This window comes from Littorina saxatilis, linkage group LG4 (assembly GCF_037325665.1).
Source record: "Littorina saxatilis isolate snail1 linkage group LG4, US_GU_Lsax_2.0, whole genome shotgun sequence".
Taxonomy (NCBI): Eukaryota; Metazoa; Mollusca; class Gastropoda; order Littorinimorpha; family Littorinidae; genus Littorina; species Littorina saxatilis.
Window position 1 is genome coordinate 20,282,267 of NC_090248.1, and position 21,121 is coordinate 20,303,387.

The window sequence follows — 21,121 nt, forward strand, 5'->3', positions numbered from 1 at the left end:
AAACTTCACAGCGGCCTTATCGGCTTCCTCGAGTGACGTCACAGCAAGGCTAACGCTGCGGCGTATTTCTTGTGCTGACAGAGTTGTCAGTCGCGGATTTTGAGTCGTTTCGGCCTGCCAACTGCTTCGTTTTTTTGCGGATTGTGAGAACTAGCAGAAAGTTTCACGCATTTTAATGGTTTCAAACTAATGATGAAAGTGTCTTCTTCTGGACCAAATCAACAGTCTTTAGTTGAATCAACTCGGAAAACTCTTAAACGCGTTTTTGCACGCGACTCCGCGCATTTTTGAGACCAGGCAACCCGACAGCTGCCCTTTAAGGCGACACCTTTTCTTACAACCGGTCCTTACTTCTAATACAAATGTCTAATAAATGATAAACAAGTAAAGCAACATGACAAATAAACAAATTAAACGAACGAACCAGCAAACAATCGACAAGTAAACACACAATGACAAAGTAAGCAACATACAAATCAAAAGCGAAACATGCAACATGTTAATTGAGGTTACACATGTAAAGTGATCGACGGTAAAAATCACACAATACCAACGTTTACACTAATGCTTACAAAGATTATATGGTGTAAATGATGATGATGAAGATGATGATGATGATGAAGATGAAGATGATGATGACGATGATGATGATTTGATGATGATAATGATGATGATGATGTTGATGATGATGATGTTGATGATGATGATGGAAAATCGCAACATAAATTCCACATAATACATGTAATAAAGAACATATTTTTGTAATTCATAAAGCTTTGCCAATTGTTGACAGCTACTTGCACATGTTAAGACTAGATATAACCATCTAGGTAGACATATAATGATTATGCAGAGCTTGTTTAAAACTCTTTAGTGAGGTTAATGATCTTTCTTTGACAGAGACAGAGACAGACAGACAGACAGAGACAGAGAGACAGGGGGAGAGAGAGACAGAGACAGAGACAGACAGACAGACAGAGACAGAGAGACAGGCAGACAGACAGACAGTCGGACAGACAGATAACCATGCTTACAGAGCCAGAGAGAGAGAGAGAGAGAGAGAGAGAGACAGACAGACAGACAGACAGACAGACAGACAGTCGGACAATCAGATAACTATGCAGACAGAGCGAGAGAGAGAGAGAGAGAGAGCGAGAGAAGGCGAAGGCGAAGGCGAATTTTTATTGCATCAAACACAATGTGTATGTACAAGGGGGAGAAAATAATTTGCAGGTGAACAAAGTGGACTTGACCGTCCGGAAGCAAGGCAACTTAAAATCAACACATAGAACAGGAAGTAAAAACAGAAAAAAATACAGTAAGATGAAGACAAGGATTTTGGGTTGTACGATCATACCAGTCTATTTTACAATTGATTTTCTCTTTGTCTAAACACGTAGAACAGATAATTTGACAATGCAATCAGTCGTAATTTGTTGTCAGTCAGTAAAATGCACAACGCGAACGATGAGTTGGAGAACTGGTCAAGGTCAAAACAAGCACCAATGTACTTTTGACGAATTGCATTGTAAGCTGGGCATTTAAACAGAAAGTGGTTTTCATTTTCTTCCGTTGATTGACAAAATGTACAATTTCGGGATTATAGCGAAGTTTATTTACCTTCAATGGTGTAATGCCAAGTCTGAACTTTGTGTACATTTTGCGTATGTACTGGTTTTCAATGGCACCCAAATACTTTTCTTTTTCAAGTTCTCCTTTAAACATCCTGTATACATCAAATCTCACACTTGTCTCAAGTTTACAGTGCCAGTTTTGCTCAAAACAGTCTTGAAGACGTTGCTGAAATGTTCTAATAAACACACATTCCCTACCTACAGACCCGTTCAACCACACATCTCCAAATCCATTCATGCAAAGGAGGCATTTAACTTGTGAGACCCAATTCTGCTTTCCCCTTTCAACTGCGTTTTTTAACATGATGTATGACATCTTTGCATATCTCGAGTCTGGCATACAGTTCAGTCTCAACCAGTACTTTACGCTTCGGATATTTGCTAGGATTGACAAAGTGCATCTTCCAAGTTCCCCATAAACCATCTGGTTTGGACTGTTTGACGAGATCCCGAGTAGTCTTTTACAGGCATACATGTGAACCTTTTCAATCTGTGAACAGTCAAAACATCCCCATAGTTCTGAGCCATAGAGCAAGATGGGAACAATTTGCGCATCAAATAATTTGAAAAATATGTCCATGTCGTGGCATACTATATTCCATAAGACTTTAAAAATTTCAATAACACCTTGTTTGGCTCTGGTGACTGCGTCATTGAAAGAGAGATTCAAACGGGCTTGGGTTGTGAATGTCAGACCGAGATACTCGTAGGAGCTAGCACTTGATACTTGCGTGTTTCCGTAGAACCATTTCTCACTTTTGGCAAAATGACCACCGTTTCGAAAAACAACGACTTTGGTTTTACAGTATTCATGTTTAGCCTTAACCCGAGACGCCTTGCAACGAAAGATGTTCAGTTGGTTTTGCAAACCCACTATGGACGATGATAGCAGTGCAATGTCATCAGCGAACATCAAAAGAAACAGTTCGATCTCACCGGGAAGCATTTGAATTCTAATTCTGTGTCTGCCCTCACATAATTATTATTTCCGTGGCAAGCTCGTTTAGAGAGCGAGAGAGAGACAGAGATAGACAGAGACAGAGAGACAAAAAGAGCGAGGAGGTGGATTAAAACGTCACGACAGGAGCCACTGGAAACACGATTACGGGGTTACCGAGAAACATGGTGTCCAGATAATATTGAACAGAGACTCACCGATACTCTTCTTACAATGTTGGCTGTTTATCATTGATGTTAAGCGCAAGTTTGGTTAGAACCTATTGTGTGTGTTTTTAGGTGTCTGTGTTTTTAAAAGTTACCCTAGACTTTCACTTACAAAGTGAGATCTTTAAACGTGGGCATCGGTCTTAGTGCATGCATATGCACACGAAAATGGTACGATTCTGTAAGTTCTGAACATTGGCTCTGAAAAATACAGAACATTTGCCGCCGTACCTGTTCTCGAGCCCGCGCTAACAGTGACGAACATGATAAAAAGTCAGTGCGTCACAAACGAAGCTACGGACCCACCCACTTTCATAACAATAGTTGTAAAATGGGAGACTTGGTTTTCTAAGCTCCAATAAGAATCTTAGCCAAAGATCGGATAGCCATCCGTCCCGAGACGGGCTGTTACATCCAGCTTCCCCCTCCCCGCCTTTCGACCCCCCAAACCCACACGTGTGCTTGAGAGAACTATGCACTAGGCTTTAACTGTAGCAAGAGTGCATTAAGGTTTTGTTATGAAAAGTTGTCCTGGGGAAAATCAAAAGCACACACACCCATGCACACACTTACACATACGCAAGCTCGCGCGCACAACCCCAGAAGCTACCACAAAAGCGTTATATGACGCGTCGTGTGATGCTTTCTTTACTTATATTAAGCCGAGTTTTGGGGAAGAAACTCTTCTTCAGTAAAGAAAGCATCAAACGGCGCGGGAAAACTCTACTGAAGTACAGTATAGAAACTCGATTTAAGTCGAGTTTCTGAAAAAAAATCGCCTGAAGTCCAGTTTAGGAGAGTTTCTCCAACATATTATGTGTCAGGCTTTCTTATTGGCTTAAAGTATGTTTCATTGTGCATGTGCGTGTAGTGATATGTGAGAGATCACCGGTGCACACGAAAGAGAAAGAGGAAATAAGAGCTGCAAAATGAACAGGATCGAAAGGGCCAATTTACCGGGGCCACAGTTCGTAGTTGATGCTACCAACAGAATATTGCGTTCAGTGGAACGCTTTTGCAACGTCACCCCTGTTCAAAAGTGGTTCGCAAGCAAACTTCCATCTAAGCATGCGCGATCTCGAAGTCGGAGTACAAAACAAAGTGCATGAAATCAGCGAACCAGAGTGCTTTACACACAAACCCTGATTATGTGCACTTCAGGCAGGTTTCCCCAAAACTCGACTTAAGTAAAGAAAGCATCAAACGGCGCGTCATAGCGTTACCTCTTCTATGTGAAAGAGACTGCTTTGTGCCACGGGTGACTACGTCTATGTTTGTATTTCAGAAATTCAAAGAATGAAAGGTTGTGCCATCTACGTGGGTGAAGAGGAATGCTACCGGTTTGACACAGTACCTGACAGAAAAACAAATGTCACTTGTGGAAGCGGTGTTCTCCGTGGACGGATCGTCAAAGTGTCCAAGAATACCACAGGAATTTCTGGAGGCGACATAACAATCAACATCTGTGAAGTACAAGTGCTAAGTATGTTTAAATTCCGATGAAATTCATCTGTTCCCCTGTAAATCACCATTGATCTATCTTGGCTTGTATTTGTGATAAGAACATATCCTTCCACTTCATGCATACCAAATATGTACCTGTGTAGCGTTGGCCTTTTTAAATGACTTAAACACGCAGTTAAAAATAAGTATTGGTTTTGATAATGATTCTGCATTAAATTCTCACTTTATTTACTGAGCGGCTAGGCAGTAGATTGTGGGTGTGTGCAAGTATCCAAAGTGTAATTCTGGGCGAGTCTACGGTGATTTATAATATAGTCTACACATAAAGATTGGTATTTTTTTAATGTCATTTACAAGGCATATCACAAAGCTAAAGAAGAAAAACAAACATGCAGAGAGCTAGGAGACACAATGCGAACAACAACAGATAAATCTTGCAAATAGTGCAGGATGCGTTGTATTATATACAACATAAAAACCTGGCAGGGGGCTGGAGAAAAATGGACTGAACTAGTAAAGAGGCAGAGCAGGGGATGGGACGGGGGATTACATTGTTTTATAACTTTATCGTTCGCTTGCTCTTATCAAACTTCCCAACGGAATTGTTTTACAATACAAAACCACAAACAATAACAACATACTTTCGATATCAAACACTTCTTGATCACATCCCTGACACATATGATCAGACCGAGAATTAACTGAGAAAATTCTCAAGGAGGTGGGCTGGTAGCACCAAGGTGTGAAAGATAGCGGAGGCAAAATGTGACTGAGTGTTCGATTGTGTCAGGCCAATAAAGGGAACTGTGACTTCCGAGTTACTCTCAGCGTGCGAGCCTGCACGGGCATCAGAAGAAGAAAAAAAAAGCGTTTTTACCCCGCGTAATGTTAAAGAAAAGGCACTTGAATAAAAATAAAATCAAAGTGTCAGCTTTCTTACGAATTTTGACGTTAGTATTTTTTTGCACAAAATACACCACAAAGGTACACACAAATCCTCTTTCGAAATCCTTATGCCAAGATCAATTTCGGGTGCCTTTGCCTATGAAACTCAACGCATAAAATTGTTGGCTGCTACAGCCATTTCCTCTTTTTCTTGGGTTCGTTCCGGGCCACTGATCACCAGACGGGACCCAAGTCTGAGGGAATCTGATGCATCATTACGTATTTTATTACCCTGATAGCCAACTGCTTCCAGTTATACGCTTATGAAGGAATCGGTTTGATATAAAGGAGAGCTAATTAAGTAACTGTCACGGTCAACCCGGCCAACAATTTGAACAAGAGCAACAACAATATAGTCTGCCAGGTTGTTATGACTTCTGTATTTGATCAAATAATATCAGCAATCCTGTATACCAGTTTAAAGAGTGGCATTGTACACATCACGTCGCCGTAGTATTTCAATGATGTTGAACTTACAACTTCATAACAAGAAAACATTGGTTATGATACAGGTTGCAGAAACGACTCCTGGGGCAGTGGGTGTGACATGAGGTGTGGTAACTGCAGTAACGGTGAGGTGTGTGACAAGGTGACAGGGCACTGCTCCAGCTGTCCCCTTGGCCTCCAGCCTCCACTGTGCGATACAGGTCAGTGAGGACCAAAACATGATACATTAATCACTTGACTTCGTAGACTCTGTGTGCAAACTAGAACTCTAGCGATGGCTTTTGACTGTTCAGAGGAACTGGCGATAGGCATAAACCGTCGTCTGCTACGAGAACCACGACCTTGCGTGACCCTGCTTCCGGGCTTTTCTTTTTTCAAACTTTCAAAACTTCGAATTGTACTGATCTTGTCTTGATGAAAAAATAATTCTTTTATGATTTAAGAATGTTTGTGTAACAAGCTGTCAGTTTATTATTTAGATTGTAGCGCCAAAACGCACCACGCTCCGATCTGAGCAATCGGCGCAAAATTAATTCTTTAAAAATTGCTCGCTCTTTACGTAGGGCACCTAGGATGTTCCCGTTTGGTGAGCGTTCAAATGGAAGGGTGTTTGTACTGTGTGTAAAAGCCTGACAGTATCTGTGATGGTTTACGGGAGGCTTACTGTGCCTTTAAACACGCAGTTTAAAATAAGTATTGGTTTCGATAATGATTCTGCAGTAAATTCTCACTGCACTGTATGAACTGAGCGGCTATAGGCAGTAGATTTTGGGTGGGTCTTTAGTTTAAGGATGCAACTATCCTAAGTGTAATTCTGGGCGAGTCTACGGTGATTTACAATTACAGTCTCCAGGTGAAGAAAGTTATTTTTGTAATGTCATTAACAAGGCATATCTCAAAGCTAAAGAAGAAAAACAAACAAGCAGAGAGCTAGGAGACACAATGCGAACAACAACAGATAAATGTTGCAAATAGTGCAGGATGCGTTGTATTATATACAACATAAATATCTGGCAGGGGGCTGAAGAAAAATGGACTGAACTAGTAAAGAAGCAGAGCAGGGGACGGGACGGGGGATTACATTGTTTTTTAATTTTATCGTTCGCTTGCTCTTATCAAACTTCACAACGGAATTGTTTTACAATACAAAAGCACTAACAATAACAACATATTTTCGATATCAAACACTTCTTGATCACATCCCTGACACATATCAAACCGAGAATTAACTGAGAAAATTCTCAAGGAGATAGGCTGGTAGCACCAAGGTGTGAAAGATAGCGGAGGCAAGATGTGACTGAGTGCTCGATTGTGTCAGACCAATGAAAAACGCTTGCGCTGGACCCGAGTACTCTTCAGACATTCACACACACACACACACACACACACACACACACACACTCTCTCTCTCTCTCCCTCACTCCTTCTCTCTCTCCCTCTCTCTCTCTCTCACACACACTCACACACACACACACACACACACACTACCACATTTCCATTCTAAAACACGTCATGTTCCAAATTAAAAGACGACATTCTATTTTCTTACGTCACTATTCTTGGTTTACGGTACCATTCGGCGGCTTTGCTACGAGTATGGCATAGTCTTGGTTTGCCGAGACCTTGCACCGTTCTATCAGACTGCCTGGCTGGCTGTTGCACCGCGAATTCCTCCCACCGCCAAGTCATTTTTGTGGTTTATTTCGCATTTAGGTCCCAGGTAACATTATGAAGTTTTAATACGATCAATCGGACCTATTATCAAGTTAGTGTATCAACTTTTGAACGAACTGCGCCCAGTAGTTTCCCAGCGGCAATAAGCTGTTAAGTCGAGACACACACACAGACAGACAGACAGACACACAATTAAAGTCTGCTGGACCAGCGTACTCGGGGATAAAGGGAACTGTGACTTCCGAGTTACTCTCAGCGTGCGAGCCTGCACGGGCATCAGAAGAAGAAAACAAGTCGCGTAAGGCGAAATTACTACATTTAGTCAAGCTGTGGAACTCACAGAATGAAACTGAACGTAGTCCGCCGCTAGTGCAAAAGGCAGTGAAAGTGACGAGCCTGTTTGGCGCGGCAGCGGTTGCGCTGTGCTTCATAGCACGCTTTACTGTACCTCTCTTCGTTTTAACTTTCTGAGCGTGTTTTTAATCCAAACATATCATATCTATATGTTTTTGGAATCAGGAACCGACAAGGAATAAGATGAACTAGTTTTTAAATCGATTTCGGAAATTTAATTTTGATCATAATTTTTATATTTTTAATTTTCAGAGATTGTTTTTAATCCAAATATAAGATATGTATATGTTTTTGGAATCAGAAAATGACGAAGAATAAAATGAAATTGTTTCTGGATCGTTTAATAAAAAAATAATTTTAATTACAAGTTTCCGATTTTTAATGACCAAAGTTTAACTCACTCATTAGTTTTTAAGCCACCAAGCTGAAATGAAGATTGCTTTGCCAAAATTTCAATCAATTTAATTGAAAAATGAGGGTGTGACAGTGCCGCCTCAACTTTTACAAAAAGCCAGATATGACGTCATCAAAGGTATTTATCGAAAAAATAAAAAAACGTCCGGGGATATCATACCCAGGAACTCTCATGTCAAATTTCATAAAGATCGGCCCAGTAGTTTAGTCTGAATCGCTCTACACACACACACAGACAGACACACACACACACACACACACACATACACCACGACCCTCGTCTCGATTCCCCCCTCTATGTTAAAACATTTAGTCAAAACTTGACTAAATGCAAAAAAAAGCGTTTTTACCCCGCGTAATGTTAAAGAAAAGGCACTTGAATAAAAATAAAATCAAAGTGTCAGCTTTCTTACGAATTTTGACGTTAGTATTTTTTTGCACAAAATACACCACAAAGGTACACACAAATCCTCTTTCGAAATCCTTATGCCAAGATCAATTTCGGGTGCCTTTGCCTATGAAACTCAACGCATAAAGTTGTTGGCTGCTACAGCCTTTTCCTCTTTTTCTTGGGTTCGTTCCGGGCCACTGATCACCAGACGGGACCCAAGTCTGAGGGAATCTGATGCATCATTACGTATTTTATTACCCTGATAGCCAACTGCTTCCAGTTATACGCTTATGAAGGAATCGGTTTGATATAAAGGAGAGCTAAGTAACTGTCAGTCAACCCGGCCAACAATTTGAACAAGAGCAACAACAATATAGTCTGCCAGGTTGTTATGACTTCTGTATTTGATCAAATAATATCAGCAATCCTGTATACCAGTTTAAAGAGTGGCATTGTACACATCACGTCGCCGTAGTATTTCAATGATGTTGAACTTACAACTTCATAACAAGAAACATTGGTTATGATACAGGTTGCAGAAACAACTCCTGGGGCAGTGGGTGTGACATGAGGTGTGGTAACTGCAGTAACGGTGAGGTGTGTGACAAGGTGACAGGGCACTGCTCCAGCTGTCCCCTTGGCCTCCAGCCTCCACTGTGCGATACAGGTCAGTGAGGAACAAAACATTATACAATAATCACTTGACTCCGTAGACTCTGTGTGCAAACTAGAACATTTACTTTGTTCAGAATAAAAGATACTTGTTTATTAAAAGAGACACTATGCAAACATTACATTATCTTGGCTCATGACAGTGGATATACATTTTGTCTTCTAATTATTGAGAATTAGTATTACGCTTGTAATAACTGTAAAATTAACACAATGGAATAGTATAGCTGTATCTATAGTCTTCCCTATTCTCAGTTTGACAATAACAGTTTGAGACATCGAGGCTTCAAAAAATGTTAAACATTCTGAAGTAAAGAATGCTTCGCGTAATATTTATCTATTGGTGATTATGTTTTGTTCGGCTCAGTGGTCGAGTAGAAACCAACAATTGCAGAGAATGTATTTCTGTTTGTGCTTTTAAATTAAAACCTTTTTAACTGACATTTTCCGGGAAATGTGCTGACATTTTAGTGTTACGATCTATTTTGTCTGGTAAAGCCTAAGGGAGATAATTTAAAAGAATCGAACGTGTTTTCAGATAGAGCACTTAATAACCTTGACAGTGATATGTAATATGCTGTGGCTTTTGTATGCTATGAACATATACAACTTGTTTGAAATCAGAGGCAACATTCTCACATTTTTTTGGACAAACTGTATGTTTACAGTTTTGCGGTAGTATTTGCAAAATTTGATGTTTTTTAACATTCACTTCCATCCTACAGTACAGGTAGGCCTTGCTTTGCAAAAGGAACGAGAACGTTTCGTCAGCGTCGTCTACAACCTGGTAGTGTCAACGTTGACGCAATATCTTCAATTGAAACTCAAAACGTCATCCACCAACAGTGGAACAGTCTTAGATAGAAAAGCGACCTTGACATTATGCATGGGTTCAACACCTTTGCCTCCTGGCAAACAGAAACTTCCGGGTTTAGATAAATTGACTCCCCAAAGAATTAAAATCAATGACAGAAACGAGTTAAAGTCTGTCGATTCGATTCGATAACTGGTGATAACACTACCATTACTGATGTCATCCATGATCTACATTCTGAATGCGAATTCAAAGCGAGTTAAAACTTCATTACACTGTTCTATTCCTTATGTTAAGTGTCACCATAGATTTAAGGAAAGAGTTTTCAAGTACCATAAAAATGCTAATATTGTTTCAGCTTAGGATGGGCATTGCCTAACTGACATGGCCCTCGCCTCTGTACCCAGCCCCAGTACTCTCATTGTTGTTTTATTATCAGAAGGTGCACACATGTTTACTGTCATAGTTCCATCATTAAGGTTACTTCAAGAGTACTTAAACACGTCACGGCCAATCCGGCCTCTCCCATAATGCAACAGAAAAAGGGGCGGGGCTTAGCAAAAATAGCACAACGCGTGGCACGCGATGTAAACACTGGCACGAACAGGCCAAAGTGCACTGGGGACGCGGGGGCATCAGGGCGCTCTAATAAATCAGCTTCAATGTTTTTGTCAATAAAAAAGCACAAGATAGTGTCCACAAGCTCTTTGTTTGGATTTCCTTCTCCCAAAAATGTTTTAACCTTTTGAACTTGGGCGTAAATAAGATCAATTTCCTCTCTCTCACCGCTAAACTGAATTTTACCATCTGGCTTTCTGTCTGTGCGAGCAGCATTTCTTCTTTTAACAGCTTCTTCAGAGTTTTTCACATATTTTCGTTTCTGAACATTTGTGATATCTTGCATATTGATTGCGTATTTTGTTTATATTTACAATACAATTGAACTTTCACACAGAGAACCTTTGTGTCAAAGAAATCAGTCACACAGAGAGAAACAGAATAACAATGTCAAGGCTGTAGATGTCAGGCTAGTCAAACGGACAAAATGAAACTTAGTCTTGGTTGCTGTAACTCAGTCACCGCTATGATGGTACTTTCGCTGATATTGCAGAAAAACAACACGGAATCAGCCAAATCCGCGAACAATAAACAAGTTTAGTACGTCACAACGTCAATGAACAGAATTCTCGAGTCAATTTTTGCATCAGACTCTGACTAAGTGAGTGGGGCAAGCGTCTAACACCACTAAAATGAGGAGGGAAATCTTGGCGCATTTAATTGGCGGAATACTTGAACAAACCAATCATTTTCAAACTGACCAAGGACAAAAACAGGCTTGTGAACCGAATGGTGAGGGGGGAGGGTACCTCGAAATGTGTGGGTGATGATTTCACATCACCGGTCCATTGCTGCAGTCTTAGTATAGTAGCTCCACCGACCACTGTCCCCTCCCCCCTCCCGTTCGTTCCCCCTTGCAACCCCCTACCACCTTGGAATAAACTGCAGAAGACCATTTGCATATCCTGGATTCTTCCATTTGTGTTGCCAGGGGCGACCCAAGATCCGAGTCCCGTTGTTTCCCATGTCCACTTAGAACAAACCGAGTTTAGATTACCCCTTTCTGTTTTGAAAGTAAACTTGCCCATCCTGTGAGGCACTGTCAGGGACAGTAATTATAGTTAGTGGGACCATGTAGACGAAGTCAACGGTGATAACCTGCGTAGTGTATACGCATACTTTGGAACACGGTCTGTTATTCCACCCAGCGAGAGCCTCTAACACAATCAGTGTTGTCGACAGCTGAAGGCGGGAAGGCCTGAGTGTTTCACATTCCAACATCCGATGGTGATAGTAACTTAGTAAGGGCTAGGCTGCGGTCTGTAAGCTGTATTGCACTGACATCTCTTTCTGTCTGTGGAAATAAATGGCGAAATTGATTTAACACTTCTCAACATTAACAGTGACCAGGAGAACGCAATAAGGAGACTATTTACTGAGAATCAGTGGCCATTTGAAACTCGAAGGTGTGTAATAAAAGATTCGACTTGTGTACCAAGAGGTGCTGGGCCATCATCGTGTGACCTCGATACAGAGGCTGTCTCTCGTGTGTGTAGTACCGTTAGGGTGCAGACGTGGTTATCTGATCCTGGAGGCGATGGTGAAAGCGGAGACACGGGTCCTAGTACAGGGCTCTCCTCTGGGGTAGGCCAGTGTGCCTTTTGTTTTTGCAGCCCTTGTGTGACAAATCATCGCCAGAGGTGGCTAGGTACAGGCCAATTGCCACACCGCAGGAATTCCGGCGTTAGAAAAGTACTCTACAAGAAGTATTGGTCCATGCTAGACCGACGCGGTGCTTGGAATTGTGCATTGTACTTGGCGAAAAAGACGTCTTCCTTACATCAAGACAATCCAACACGGGTAAACATTAACCGAGAAATGATGCCCGACTGTGTGCTCAAATTAGTGAGAGAGCTTTATCCCAACCCCACAGGAATACCCTATCAAGGCCACAACTGGTGGTAAAGGTTAGTTGCATTTCTTTCTTCATATCCGATGTAACAAATACACATGCACCTGAGACAGCATGTTCTGGAACCAAATTGCCGCATGCCACGTGTTTTGCTATTTTTGGAACGCATGGTGTAAATCTGTGACGTCGGAGAGTGTTGACTCCGCCCTTTTCTTTGAACAAGATCCCCATTGAAATGTTTGTTTACAAATATCTTCTTTATTATGGAGAATTAACCTTATCTAAGCGCATAGGGCGGTAAATGTGTGAAAACCAGCTGTGTGAACAAAAAATCTGACACCGTAACTCATGCTTAACCGAGATATTAAAGAAAATGTAGGAGCAGTATTTGTCCGTTGCCTGCAAGAGGTTTGAAATGATTTGCCAACGCAGAAGGTCAGGCTCCTTATATACTCCTGCCGGGCCTTTAACATTCCTTTAACCTCAACAGATTGTGCACATCGGACGTTTGGACACAACTGTACACAGACTTGCAGTGCAGGATGTGAGGATGTTTGTGACAAAGTCTCAGGAAACTGCACGTGCAAACCTGGATGGCTGGGGCCTGCTTGTGATGCTGGTATGTTTTTAATGTTTCTGACCGAAAAGCACTATTCTGTACAAATACTAAGACACAAACACAAGGTTGTTTCATGTCCACATGGATGATGCATGAATAATTGTTTTATGCAAAATAATTATAAACTCGAAGTTTGTAATTTGTATTAATTTATTTATTTTATTTACGAGGATTTATATCGCGCACGTATCTCACCACACAAGGCGACTCAAGGCGCATGTTACCTATTAATGCCGTGTGAGATTGAATTTTTTACACAATATATCACGCATTCACATCGGCCAGTAGATCGACTGCCTGTAGGCGCTGCATCCACCTTTCACGGCCTATTATTCCAGGTCACACGGGTATTTTGGTGGACATTTTTATCTACGCCTATACAATTTTGCCAGGAAAGACCCTTTTGTCAATCGTGGGATCTTTAACGTGCATACCCCAATGTAGTGTACACGAAGGGACCTCGGTTTAGTTACTAAATGCATTTGTGAGTATTAACCTATTCAAACAAACATCATGACGAAGTACGTCAGTGACTAAAAATCATTTGGAAAAAAGTTAGCTGAACAAGTTTGCTTTCTATATTTGTCATTTATTTGTCCTTCTTCGTATTATACGGCAGTCATTCTTTTTCTGTGGTGCTGATGTTGCTTTGAACCATTCTTGAATATTGAACAAAAACTATGAGAGATGCAGCTAATAAAGGCCCAGCTGTGAGATAGTCGGCTGGTTGTTTGCGTTAATGGTTAGTTAGTGGGTGTAACTCAGAGTGTCCGGTGAAAACATACGGCATGAACTGCATGCAGAATTGCAGTGTCCACTGCAGTGACACTTGTGACAAGGCCACGGGACATTGTGCATGCAACAGAGGATACGGCTCTCCTTTGTGCTTGACAGGTGTGTATCTGCACATTGTATGCCACTGTCAGCATTAAACGATGAAAGAGGGCGCTTTGGGAGTTCCAAAGTTTTTTAAACACACATGTAAATAAATACAACTGGACATTGTCTGTACGCCGTCAGCTGATGCACTTATGTTTTTATCCTGATGGCACAATTTACTGCCCCTTTTTATATTAATTCAAGTTTTAACTAATCGTTAAACCGGCACGGTTGGCCTCGTGGTAAGGCGTCCGCCCCATGATCGGGAGGTCGTGGGTTCGAACCCCGGCCGGGTCATACCTAAGACTTTAAAATTGGCAATCTAGTGGCTGCTCCGCCTGGCGTCTGGCATTATGGGGTTAGTGCTAGGACTGGTTGGTCCGGTGTCAGAATAATGTGACTGGGTGAGACATGAAGTCTGTGCTGCGACTTCTGTCTTGTGTGTGGCGCACGTTATATGCCAAAGCAGCACCGCCCTGATATGGCCCTTCGTGATCGGCTGGCCGTTAAACAAACAAACAAACAAACAAACTAATCGTTTTAACATAGACTGGGAATTGAGACCAGAGTGGTGGAGTGGGTGTATATGTCTATATGTATGTGTTGAGCGATTCAGAGAAAAGTACTGGACCGATCTTCATGAAACTTCACATGACAATTCCTGCAAATGATAATCCCAGATGAATTTGTTCTTCATTTTTAGATAAATGTCTTTGATGACGTCATTTCCGGCTTTCTTGTAAAAGTTGAGGCGGCACTGCCACAACCTTATTTTTCGATCAAATTGATTTAACTTTTGGTCAAGCAATCTTCGACGAAGCCCGGACAATATTGGATTGCATCTCAGATTGGAAGCTTACACAATAATTCATGAGATTGGTCATTAAAATCTGAAATTTCTAATTAAAATGTTACCCTGAGTGATCGATCCAAAACAACTTTAATATTATTCTTTGTCATTTCCTGATACCAAACAAATATAGACATTTTATGTTTAGTTTAAATCAAGCCCAGAAACTTAAAATAATAGAAAAAAGCGTGCTTTCCTGTGAAGCGCGTACGCTATTGCGCTATACTGGCTTGTCACTTCAAGCAATCAACATGCCGGCATACGCTTACCACGTGAATGCTGTGTCTTTGCTTCCTTAGGCCTCGGGGCATCCACAAAGCTATTGTCTTCGCGACATAATAATAATAATAATAATAATAATAATAATAATAATGGTATTTATAGGGCGCAAATCCTAAAATAGTTCTAAGCGCCTTACAATCTAATTATGATCATCTTAATAACAGCAACAATACACAACATAAGCGCCTTAAATCAATCTTAGATATAATAATCTTAATAACAGCAACAATACACATTAAAAACAAATAAACTTTAAATAAATGGAAACACAATCACGTACACAATACACAATTCAAATGAATCTATCGTTATCAACTACAGTCTCAGATGTTCGCTACACATAATGATGGGACACTTTCCCACACGCACACACACACACACACGCGCACACCCACGCACACGCTCACAAACACACACACACAGGCACTTGCGGGCACATACACACGCTCATTAGAGCAAAATACCAAAATGAAAACCTCTTAAAATATGCCAGGCTATTTACAATGCTACACAATGTAAGGGGGAAAAATTGTTTTCCTAGTTGCAGTGAAGACTGAAGAGATGAGTTGTTAACTGTTTTTTGAAAGAAAGGAATGAGGCACGTTCAGTATCATTCTGAGAGTTCGACAGATTGACTAAATGAAATAACTTTGCTTCCCGGGACTTGTTTATCTGGCTTTTCACATATACGATGGTATGAACAATCAGGGAAAATGCATAATTATAGTTAGTGAAGAAACTGTTCGCTGTACTGGCTTAAATGGAACTGACGGGTGGTGTTGTTGTTTGTATGAAAAGAAGGCCGTTGCTGTGTGATTGCAGCTTAGTTTCATTGGGTTATCTGACAGACATTTATATTACTTGCATTTATGATATCCTATTTATAAAACACCTTATTCGTTGTTACTACACACGACAGTTACTTCGGTGTCCCTACGAAACATTCATGTAATTTGCCAACAGAGACCCCAATTGACAAACTGGAAGCCGAATTTACCATCATTGGTGGCGCTGTGGGAGGATCTGTGGTTGTGTTGGTTGTGATCATCATTATCGTTGTCATCGTCGTAAGGTAACCGTTGCTATTCTCCCATTGCTTTACTTTTTTTTTTAATGTTGTCGAATCCGTGTTTTAACTCACTGTTGCGTACGCAAACATGTAAAGAACGATCTATACGAGGATATATATAAAATAAAGAACGCTAGATTCCAAAAGTACAAACACGCACAGCTTTTGACGGCCACCATATGAATTGTTCGTGCTGCCCTACATGCCAATCGTTATACGTGACGGGCAGTAAGTAAGTAATATGATATGTTCAGTAAAAGTCACATGAACTAGATATAAATGAAAACAAAAACACAAAATCTCGTGTGGAATTCCAACTTCACACACACATGGACTCATGATATCGTTTTTGTTTGCTTTGTTATCCAGTTTTTATCCAAAATAAGTATGACCAGAAAAAACACAATTGAAACACTTATGTTGTAAACGATAACTCGTTCAACCTCAGTGTTCTTTGCTCTTTCTTCAATAGGCGGAGAAGAATTCGACCCAAAGCCAAGAGAAAGAAAGAAAACAGCTCCCAAGAGGAAATTGTCGACCAAACAACACAGCAGGTCAACGTCTATCAGAATTTACCTGATGCTACCAATGGCAACAAGCGCGTCCTTGCAAGACAAAACGATCAACAGGGTACTGGTTTTAGGGAATTTTTTTAGGAGTTTAAGATGGTTCTAAAATGATTTTAATATTTTTTTTCCTCCGAAAGGAGAGTGTGTAGGGGTAGGGGAGGTCAGAATTTTGGTCTGTAAGTTGATCAAACTCGGAATGTTATTTGTTTTAAGGTTTCAGAAAACATTTCCGGAAAGCATCACAAATCTTTTAAATGAGTCAGTGTGTCTTTCATAAACAATGGACATCTTGGAATAATTAGCCATTAGAGCATCCTTTGTTGCACCCCCCGTTCCCCGCAAGATGTTGATTTCGGTGGGTGTTTCTTTTTAAACTTTGTTGCAGCTGATACAAAACCTGAGGTAGCACCCAGGCCAGAACCAAGAAAGAAAAAGAGTACCATCAAGAAAAAGTCGGCGGCAAACTCAGAAGGAGTCGCTTATGTTAACGTGGCTTTCGAAGAGAGTTCCATCAACCCAGCTGAACCTCCCTATCGCCACGACACACAGGCAACAGGGGTGATTGACGCTGTTGCTAGTGACGACACAACTGAGCGGATAGAAGAGGAAGATGTGGTTGTTGAGCTGGAAGACAATGAAGTGGACTTGGAAGTAGAGAAGCAGTATGACGCAGAAGTGCGTGAGCGTGTTTACTACAATGATGGCGTGTACATGACGTCAGCAGGATCGGATCTCAAGCTTGACACAGTGCAGGAATCCCTTCTGGAAAAGCTACGGGGTGAAACCATCGACCAAGAGTTCGAGGTACTGTTTATGATAGTTACTGTGAATGGTACGTTTGACTTTAAAAATTGTAATTTATAACTTGGAACAGATGACAACATATCATGGCTTAAACTCATCCTGAACTCAGGTCAAAATGAGTTCGGCTCATTCTCTCCCTGACAGGATGCCTTGGTTTTCCTTGTCTGGCGAGGAAATCGATTTTTACATATTTAGATCTTTTCGTAATGTGTTATGGATGTAAGCAGATTCGCGATCGTCGATAATGATTTTTCATGGTGTTGTGTAATTTTTAAATTACAAAGGAATTGATATGTAAGACAGTTTCAAGCGAGCTATTTTTCGCGGCTGTATTTACTGTGCAAACAACTCTAAATATAGCAAAAGTGTCACGTGATAATCAACCGTTTGGTTTCGGCGCTCACTGGAGCAGACGATTTTTTCTGTAACCAGTTGACAGTGATGAAACCATATATTACGGTCTCCTTCCGGCCGCAGTCTTTCGACTTGTTTTGACCTCAGAACGATGTCTTTATCATAACTGTGAAGAACAGAACGGAGATCACTGTCGAAGTCGGCCAATCTGCAATCATTTTCGTCTCGCGAACACTGATCTCAAATTTAGATCAGTGCTCGCGAAAAACATATGGGAGATAACTCTGTATTCTTGTTTTGATAGATTCGCGTAGGACTGTAGCGTCCGGTCAGAGAGACAACTGGCAATAGCCGTGGAGCGATGCTTATCAGAATGGGCTTAAACTCAAAACAACGTTAAACACCAATTGGTTGAACGTCTGTCGTTGTCTGTCTCTCTGTCTCTTAAATTTAACATCTGTTCACGTACTTTTTAATCAAATATATGTTTTACTCAAAATCATATGCTGAGTTGTACTTAATCATCACCAACGGGTTCCTGATTATAATTCTATTGTTGTTTACGCTTTATTATAAATAGATAATGAACACGCTTGCTGTTTCAGTCACTTCCGATGGGACTGACCAAACCCCATGACACTGGTGCCAAAGATGAAAACTACTACAAGAACAGGTTCAAGTCAATCTTACCATGTAGGTGTTTGATTATACTTTCAGTTACGTTTAGCGAGCGAACGTGTATGTGTGTGTGTGTGTGTTTCATTTTCCCTGTTTTCTTACAGCACGTATTCTTTCCTGCTGGTTGGCTTGATGACATGCTGTCTGTGTTCGTCTTTGTTTCTCTATCTACTAATCGTTCATCTGTTGTTGTTGTTGTTGTTGTTGTTGTTGTTGTTGTTGTGAGATTTTCCCCCCAACAAATATATTTCTGTATAGTTTAAACGTCAACTCTTTCAAGATGTGGTTATACATCAAACAGTGTGGGTTGGTAATGGTGATAATGTATAATTTTCAACAGACGATGACACACGCGTTGTTCTACACGGGGATCCAGACCCAGGTTCCAGCGACTACATCAATGCCAGCTGTGTTGCTGTGAGTAGTAAATCAGTCAAGTCGTCATCTTGCGAATGTGTGAGAAAAAGAGTACTTACACGTTTTCCTGTTGAAACTCAATTGCTTTTGTTGTCTTACTGGAATTTGTTTCACATTGCATTGGTGTGCATGCATGATTTTCATTCAAGCGGGATCAAGTTACTATACTGTGGCTGTTACTTCTCACTCTCGACTTGTCCGTCTTCAAGGACCAATTTCGTTGTCATTTTAATCGGTGAATGTCTGTCTTTTAACCATTTCTTCCAATCCTCTGTTTGAAGCTACAATGCTTTCAGAGATCGTAGCTTGTGTTGGACGCCATGTTGAACATCGTTAATATCGATCAGTGACTTTCAAAAACATCTTTCTGACCAACAGTTCTCGTCTGTCTATTCAGGCACTCATGTGCGGTGATCTGTTCTTGACGCTATACCGGTGGACAGTTGTCTTAAATCGAGTAGGTGTGCATTTAGTGCTTTACTTCTGTTGGGAACTCGGACTCAGAACCCATGGGGTCAGTCCAAGTGCGCAGTGGCGTGGTGGTAAGACGTCGGCCTCCTAATTGGGAGGTCGTGAGTTCGAAACCCGGTCGCTGCCGCCTGGTGGGTTAAGAGTGGAGATTTTTCCGATCTCCCAGGACAACTTATGTGCAGTCTTGCAAGTGACTTAACCCCCTTCGTGTGTACACGCAAGCACAAGACCAAGTGCGCACAGAAAAGATCCTGTAATCCATGTCGGAGTTCGGTGGGTTATGGAAAAACTAAAATACCCAGCATGCCTACTCAACAAAAGCGGAGTTAGCTGACTATGCTCTGAGAGTATAGTGTGGGGAACCCAAATGGGTAAACGAGCTCACACGTAACCAGAAAATTCTGGAACGCTGAAGAAGAAGAAGTCCAAGTGCATTTAGTCCCAATCATGCAGGGGCGAGCACCCACGTTATAAATTGCATCAGATACTTTTAACAAAAAGGGTTGCTTCCCTTGTGCTGACGATTGTAATTTTTTTCGTAAAAGGTGACAATGAGCGTGTGAGCGCGCGCGTGTGCGCGCGCGCGTGTGTGTGTGTGTGTGTGTGTGTGTGTGTGTATGTGTGTGTATGAAGACCATAGTGAATAGTCTCAGCTGTAAGTGCTTGTTCTTAATTTTTCAGGGCCTTCACTCATCAAAAGCGTACATTGCAGCACAAGGTAAAGACACACACAGACACACACGTGCACGAACGCATGCACACATTTCGGGTTGTCAGAACCCGATTAAATGTTTGACTTTTCTTACATTAATACTATTATTTAATACCTCATTCTCGAATAGCATTAACATGCTGAAGAGACGATTAACAATTACAACATAGTTCAATACCTTACACACAGAGCATGTTATTCTATATCAGTCAAAAATGCAGAGTCTATAGCATTGTCTCAAAACGAAAGTGATAAGAGTTGTCCGTCCCTGACATATCTCGCGGCGCTGTCGGCGTGTAGTTCCTGTTGTTTTGTTTACGTCCAAAATGGCTTAACGAGAGAAGATTAGTGGTGGAGGGAAACGTTACTGTGTCTGCTGTTCAAACTACGCGGATTGTCATGCGGTTCCATTTTCCAAACACAAAACGAAACTACCTGCCGTTCCAGGGGCGCAACTCTGTGCGACTATCGCGTTAGTTACGAGACAGTGCTATAAGGTGCATGAATTCTCGCGAATCATTTTGTGTTGATGAAGCCCCGGCCAGTAAATATAAGTGTTCAAGCATCTCATACTTATATAATTAAAGTTTGCGACAAAAATTGCCAGCATGAGCTGTTGTTAAATGCTTTTATACATGAGCTAAACACATTGTACTCTAATATTGTTCAAGGCCCCAACAGAAACACTGTCAGAGACTTCTGGAAAATGGTGTGGCAGGAACAGGTGACTCGCATCGTGATGCTGACAAACGTCAAGGAGGGGAAAAAGGTATTTCAATCTTTACTTTTAGATATTCTCTAACCTGAGTATGCGCGTAAGAGATAGAAAGATATATATATATTACTAGATGATTACCCGCTTCGCCGGGTACCGGCTTCGCCGGGAAGAAGTAGAGCCGAATACCAGGCTGCGCCTGGGACCCGGCAGAGCCGGGTGTACGCCGCACGAAGGAAAGGAGATAAACGCGCAAAAC

The 21,121-nt window shown here is 41.3% G+C and overlaps 1 protein-coding gene across 5 annotated transcripts in view; it reads left to right on the forward strand.

Annotated features, from left to right (window-relative positions):
- LOC138964183 (receptor-type tyrosine-protein phosphatase mu-like) overlaps positions 1 to 21,121 on the forward strand; it is a 315,123-nt gene that overhangs the window by 278,389 nt on the left and 15,613 nt on the right. For 3 of the 5 annotated variants that reach the window (XM_070336071.1, XM_070336074.1, XM_070336076.1), the window contains 12 exons: positions 4,084 to 4,281; positions 5,720 to 5,854; positions 9,020 to 9,154; positions 12,934 to 13,062; positions 13,828 to 13,956; positions 16,037 to 16,145; positions 16,615 to 16,772; positions 17,097 to 17,515; positions 18,475 to 18,562; positions 18,888 to 18,964; positions 20,117 to 20,153; positions 20,819 to 20,916. In XM_070336071.1, coding sequence (XP_070192172.1) covers positions 4,084 to 4,281; positions 5,720 to 5,854; positions 9,020 to 9,154; positions 12,934 to 13,062; positions 13,828 to 13,956; positions 16,037 to 16,145; positions 16,615 to 16,772; positions 17,097 to 17,515; positions 18,475 to 18,562; positions 18,888 to 18,964; positions 20,117 to 20,153; positions 20,819 to 20,916 — 1,712 coding nt within the window. The remainder of the gene's footprint in view (positions 1 to 4,083; positions 4,282 to 5,719; positions 5,855 to 9,019; positions 9,155 to 12,933; positions 13,063 to 13,827; positions 13,957 to 16,036; positions 16,146 to 16,614; positions 16,773 to 17,096; positions 17,516 to 18,474; positions 18,563 to 18,887; positions 18,965 to 20,116; positions 20,154 to 20,818; positions 20,917 to 21,121) is intronic. The other 2 variants (XM_070336072.1, XM_070336075.1) reach the window with 2 other exon arrangements.